The sequence below is a fragment of the Parasteatoda tepidariorum genome, chromosome 2 (genome assembly GCF_043381705.1).
Source record: "Parasteatoda tepidariorum isolate YZ-2023 chromosome 2, CAS_Ptep_4.0, whole genome shotgun sequence".
In the NCBI taxonomy this organism is placed as follows: domain Eukaryota; kingdom Metazoa; phylum Arthropoda; class Arachnida; order Araneae; family Theridiidae; genus Parasteatoda; species Parasteatoda tepidariorum.
Window position 1 is genome coordinate 15,882,720 of NC_092205.1, and position 7,014 is coordinate 15,889,733.

The window sequence follows — 7,014 nt, forward strand, 5'->3', positions numbered from 1 at the left end:
TCTGTGTCAATCGTGCAGCCAAAATCATGCAATAAATCGACAATCGTGCTGCTAATTAAATAGAATAAAATTTCTTTTATTGATAATTATCGACATTTTGGAAGAGATCTACTCTTCAAACTAACTATGAACTTTATTAAGAAATTTAGAGAGCACTGAGTTAACATTTAATTACAAAATCTGCATAGTATTTAAAATAAATAAACATTGTGCACAAAAAGTTATGTTGTTAAAAAATTTGTGTTGTGAAGCTTTTTACCAAATAAATAATTTTTTGGTAATTAATCTTTCTTTCTAAAAAAAATCTACAATTGAAAATTTCTCTATTTTCTAAAATTCCTGTTAATTAAAAAAAATTATTTGAAATATTTTTTTAAATCCTCAATTTTCTATAGCTTACTGCAGATTGGCAAGTATATCTAGCAAATAAGACAGTTAAGGAATTAAAAATAATATTTCTGTTTCTCTTCGCAGATATTTTTTAACCATTAAAAAAGTGAGAAGAAAAATGATCTACAGATACTGTAATAAATTACAATGCTTGTTGCTGTTCCGCAAAGTTTCAACTACAAGATTGATTCGATTGCATTAAATGCTTGAAGAAATAAAGACGAAAAATTAATGAATCAAGTACAAAATCAATATATTAAAAGTACTTTTATTATACAAACATTATGTACAATTATATCGACAAATTTAAAATTCATAATTTTCACTTGATCAATACTAATTAAAAACTTTACTTAAGCATTGTATATAATACTTCTGGAATAGCAATTGTTTTTCAGGTAAAGTATGTAAAGTATAAAAAAAGATCATAAGTGTAAAAAAAAGATAATTAAAAAAAGATCTAATATTTAAAAGACATTCATTCCTTAAAAATAAATATGTAATTTATAAGAAAAAAAAGACTTTAAAGAAGGAAGTCACTTATTTATGACTGACAATGCATGAAATGCTGGAATTTTACAGAAAACAAAGGCATGTTATAAAATGATTGATGTATTTTATACTTTACCAGTTTGTCTTTAGCCTTTTAAAGAATGACTAGGCAATGTGTAAAAATAAAAAATTCTTTCTTTCTTTATTGGCAGGTCTTTACATTCTTATAATGCTGGATTTTTAACTTTTCAAGTAAGATTCATAAAAAAAAATGAACAGGTAAAGCATGCTTTTAATCAAAGTATAACCGCAAGATATTAAAACTGATTTTTCTTTAATTCTGAATTTTTAATTTTTTTTCTTAATAAAACTATTCTTACAGGATGTTCCAAAATGAATGACAATTCGAAAACCCAATTGCAGACAAACAAAAGGAGATAGGAATGAACAATTTGTTATGTTCTGCTAACAAAACCAGGTATATATATTCTCAAAAAATTTATCAATTAGTTACAAAATTTGTCAACAGAAGGCACTACAAACTGAAAAAACTATAAGACAGTGCTATTTGCAGCACGTTAGACCAAAGCCAACATTATTATTTATATAAGTTTTTAATAAATTTGTCATCAGACTGAGGCTGTTATTGCAAATGATGGCTATTTTAAAACCGTTTTCTATGTTTTTCACAATTAAACAATCCAATTCATAAACTAAAACAAAACCATCTGTGGATGAATTTTGTAACTAATTTATACCTGGAGAAAAAACTATTAACTTCCAAAGCTGACTGAGCAAACTGAAATATTTTAATCAAATTCTTAATTAAATTTTAAAATCAACTTTGTTATTGATTTTTAAAATGGTTAGTTATATTTACTATTAAACAACAAAAAAATTTAGAGACATCAAAAAAAAATTAGTATTAGATTTCTTTTCATAAAAAGATAGACCTAGATATTTTTTACAATAAAAGTAATTAACATAGTTAATTCAGATTGAAAATATTTAAAAAATTTATTTTCAGTACATGAAGTAAAATTAAATATTTCTAAAAGAAAAACATTTTTAATCTAACTAATTAAGCTCGGAATAAATAAATATATGCACAGTAAGATGCTAGTGATTACTCTTTATTTAGGTCAGGTATTTTAGGCTAAATTAGGATTGTACCAATTAAATTCGGTCTCTAAAATTATCACAAAATGTGGCGATGGTTATGTAAATAAAGACAAAAAAATAAACAAATAGAAACTATAAAAGTTTGAAAAAAATATATAATAACAAATATAATAGCAAAATCTAAAAGGTACTCATAAAAGTGATACAAATTAAAAAATTCATTTTTCAATAAATGAACATGGTGAGCAGTTGTAAAAGTGTCATCATACAGAAGGAGTATCCCAGCTAAAAGAAAACAAACCATAAAAGAATTATATAACAATACGGAGAAAAAGTAATATTCTTGTTCAAAGAAATATTAAAAAAATGAGATACATAATATGTACAATAATACTTCAATAATACTTCATTTATTTAAAAGAATTTTATGAACACAAATATAATTAAATATAGTTTTCTTACATGATAAAAGTATAGCCAAACAGAATAAAAATTTTTTATCAAAACAAATAAAACTTAGGCCCTCATGTGATATATATTAAGAAAATATAATGATGAAAATAGAAAATTCACTTCACAATTTGTAAAGAATAGAAAAAAAAAGTTTTTTTTTTAAAATCAAATATCCCAATCTTAATTCTTCAGCCTCTATAAATATTTTTTAACTATTCAGTTTCAAAATGGAAAACATGGGTTAAAATATTATATAATAGAATAAGCAAACGAAGATAATTTTGACCAATAACTTGTCTCTGTCATAAATTTTACTAGCAGTGATTATCTTTACGATACATTTCAAATACTTGAAAATAAAAATGTATCCAAATTTAATCATTTAAAAGATATTAACTTCCACCAAACACAATTAAAAATTAAATGAAAATTTATTATGAAAATATTCAATTGATATGTTCATTTGATCGCTACTTACTCAAATGCTCCTCTAATTGGCTGAATTACTTCCTAAAAAAATGAAAGGAAAAATTTTACAATAAATAAAAAACATTTTTTTTAGCTATTACATTAAGTTCTGAAAACTATAAACCAAACCATGCAGAAACATAAAAGGAACAATTTTTTTTTTTGGACAAACAAAAAAAAAAAATTTTTTTTCTTCATCTAGTTCCAGTTCATCTAGTTCCAGTTCTAATTCATCTAGTTCCAGTTCTAATTCTCAGTTCATCTAGTTCCTTTATATAAATACATTAAATAAATTGCAATAAAATGTAATGCACCCACTTATATTGAAGCTTCAATAGTCTCTTTAACACCAATAAAGTTCAAGAAAATTCTCAAAGATTACAAAGTATAACCAAGAACAAACAAACTTACGTAGGTTTAAAAAAAAAAGCAAATACTTATTTTTCATAACCATAAATAAATTTTATAAAAATATAGAGATTTAAAGCCCTAGATTGCATTAAAAAGAAATGTGTTAATTGAACCTAGACTTTAAGAGAACTAGAAAATAATTGCGTAATTAATTTGCCATTTAATTAATAAAGAAATGGCTATTCAGCTCAGTGCTTAAATTTTCTCTTAATCTCTCTTCCCAGTAACAGAACTTCCCTAAAGGAGTAATGTTTGTTATATCGTAATAAACATCTCAATTTTTAAGAAATTATTTTCTCAAATAAACAAATGATCAGTATTTAATCTTCCTAGGAGTCATTTTTAAAACAAAATAAAAGGTTTTCACCCAATCAGAAAGCGAAGTTGATGAAATTCTTTGGATATTGGTCATAAAAGTATGGCAATAAAATTATGCAATCACTGTTTTAAAGAAAAGTAAATTAATATTACACACCTGTTTCCTTTTTAAATATTTAAAAATAGTATATACAAAAATTTTAAATATTCAAATTCAATTTAGCTTATTTGGGGCCATTCAAGCAGTATGTAAACACTGGGTACCTAAACACACAGTACAGAGGGGGGGGGGATTAGTGATTTACTTATTTTTGCTGACAAGGGAGAGATGAGGGTTATGAGAATTGCTTATGTAAGTGGGTTCAAATCCCTTTATTTTCATTTTTTTTTTTTTTAATGTAACAAAAAATTACGACTGGAAAAGTTTCAAATTTGAAATTGCAAAATCTTTTCTAACAGCTTCAGAGGGTCAAGGGAGTTGATCACAAAACATAAAAGTTTACTAAATATTCTTTTCAAAATTTTATAAAATTAAATAAAACATAAATTTTGCTTTGAGCAAAAAGTTAAATCTTTTATTTGAATGTAATCCTATCCTAGATTATTACAATAAAAATCAATGTTAAAGCAAAAGACAAAGGGGAAGGGGGAGGCACTGAAACTTTTTTTAACGTAAGCATGGTAATAGGTTAATGATTTACCTTTTCAATTTTCTTTCTTTTTTTCTTTTTTGACAAAGTCATTTNTAAGAAGCTGAATAATGGTTTTCATGGAAATGAAAACAAATGCTATGAACGTTATATATATATATCGGGTTGAGTAAAAAGTTTTCCGCCAAAAAAAAAACAATCCTGTAAAATGATAAATACATAGAAAATCAGCAAAGCTAATGAGGATAGCAAATCAACGATAGTCTGCCAACGTTTTGGCAACTTTTCAATCCCTTCTACGAAGAACTGGGGGGTGGGCGAGTCCAGAAAGCGATCAACCTCATTTATGACCTCGTCATTTGAACGGAAGATTGTGCCATCAAGATGCAGCTGCAGATGTGAAAACAGATAGAAATCCCATGGTGCCGTGTCTGGCCTGTATGGTGGATGTTGCATCAAATCCCACTCCAGCGTGTAGAGGGTCCATCCGGTCATTGCACTGACATGTGGTCGGGCGTTATCTTGATGAAAGAGAACCACCTTCCTTCTGAACTCGTTTTTTCGTTTTTCGCAAATGGCATCCCTAACTTTGATTAGCATATTCCTGTATATTGTACTGTTGATAGCCTGCCCGCTTTTTAGGTACTCCTTGTAGATAATTCCACGACAATCCCACCAGATACAGATAAGGACCTTCTTGTTAGTTAGCGTTAGTCTTGCAACCGAACCTGCTGATTCCCCGGGTGCCGTTTCAAAAAAGGTTAACTACCACGGGAATGGCTGCTGCTGGCACGGAGGTATCTCCCCTTGGCGGAAAACTTTTTACTCAACCCGATATATATATATATATACATACATTGACATAATTAAATTACGTAGCCAAAACTATCCCCTTTATAGATTAAAAAATTTGAGAAAAATCTAAAAAAGTTTTAACTTATAGCATGTTCTTTTGTCCTTTGAATAAACTATTTTTTAAAAAATGTCATAAGTTACATAGAAATGAATGATACTCAGCTGTCAAAACTTTTGTCTAAAACAAAACAAAAAAAGTAAGAGAAAAATAAAGAAAAAATTTTTACTTAAAACCTAAGGAGACAAAATTAGAGAGTACTTAATTACAAGTAATATCAGAGAAATTACTTATGACTTGAAAATTTTGTTTCAATGAGAAATAAATACAAGCCAAATAAATATAGTTAAACATATTCAATTTAAAAAGTTCTACAATAATACTAAATTTTGACTATAGTTCATACAGTAAAATTACTATTATTATTTTTTTTTTAAATCCATATTTGTAAAAATGACGTTACCTCTGCATGATCATCCCATTCCTCATTAGGAATTTGAGCTGTAACTTTATCATAAGGTACTAATTCATGAGCACCTATTATTTTAGGCAGGGCTTGTGATTTTTTGGGGTAAACCTGGCAAGAATTGAAAATTAAGGTTAACATTTTAGCACACTTTTTATAACGTTTTTAAAAAACGAAACATCAACCTTGAATATACATTGATAAAAAATATTGATCAGAATGTCTCATCAAAACTTGTGTCAGTTAGTTAATACACCAATTTTTAATGAATTTTTATTGATTATTTATTTATTACTCATGCTTGGTCTTACACCTACAAAAATCATTTAAAACTTTTAAATTTTCACCACCAAAATAATGACACACCATTAATTTTGTTTCAAATCAGATCCATGAGTTTTGAGATTAAACACTACATTGCTATTTCAAATCCCACATTATGAGTGGATTTCATATTCACATGGTCTACAAATTATGAATTGTGATTATATGAATGTAATAATATGAATATAACAATGTGAATATAGCATGAGTTGTACTCTTTCATCAATAAAAATATTTGATATAAATTGGAAAAACATTTGACATAAATCGGAAAAATATTTGAAATAAATAGGAACAAAAAACATGTTTGTACTAAAACTCACATTCACACGCATGGAAGAAGAAATTATCTAAAAAATTTCTCAATGCTTAGTTTTTTTTTTTTTTTTTTTTTTTTTTTTTTTTTTTTTTTTTTTTTTTTTAAGTACATAAAAAATTTTTATCTTTCAGTACATAGCAGATAGATAAAAGTCTATCAATTTTATGCATATAAGTAACATCTATAAAATTTAAAGAGACAAAAGAAATTTTTTTTTATTTAATACATTTTTTTCTTATCAACACGTAAAAGAATATTGAAAAAACTGCTGATTTCTCCTATTTTTTAGCACTTTGCAAGCTGTTATTGCATCAAAAAATATTTTTAAAAAACTGTGACATTTACATCAATAACTGAAAAAAGATTAATAAAATAATCAGGTGTATTTACAGGGATGAGATTAGCCAAAAGGCAAAAAAGCTGAATTTCCACGATAGTAAATTTTGCGCAAGCGCAACCCTTTAATAATAAATTCCAGGCAGTTTAAGATAATAAATAATGTGTTGACATACAATTGTGTACTAATCTATTATTATATAAATGATTACATTGATACTTAACATTTAGTGAAAATAAAAATTACCAATTGAAAAAATAAAGCTGGAAATTATATTTTTCCTCAGTTCACATAAGAGACAATTATTACTTGAAAAACTACCTGGTTTAGCAAATTAAAACTACTGAGAATATACATTAATATTTCATTTCTTTTAATAAATACTGTTATGTGATTTATAGCAAATATATC

The 7,014-nt window shown here is 26.3% G+C and overlaps 1 protein-coding gene across 2 annotated transcripts in view; it reads right to left on the reverse strand.

Annotated features, from left to right (window-relative positions):
* Nucleotides 1-642: 642 nt before the first annotated feature.
* LOC107441573 (nibrin) overlaps nt 643-7,014 on the reverse strand; it is a 31,172-nt gene continuing 24,800 nt past the window's right edge. For both annotated transcript variants that reach the window (XM_016054889.2, XM_016054888.3), the window contains exons 14-16: nt 5,621-5,734; nt 2,936-2,967; nt 643-2,289 (exon numbers count right to left, since the gene is read on the reverse strand). In XM_016054889.2, the coding sequence (XP_015910375.1) occupies nt 2,268-2,289; nt 2,936-2,967; nt 5,621-5,734 (168 nt within the window). In that variant the 3' untranslated portion in view covers nt 643-2,267. The remainder of the gene's footprint in view (nt 2,290-2,935; nt 2,968-5,620; nt 5,735-7,014) is intronic.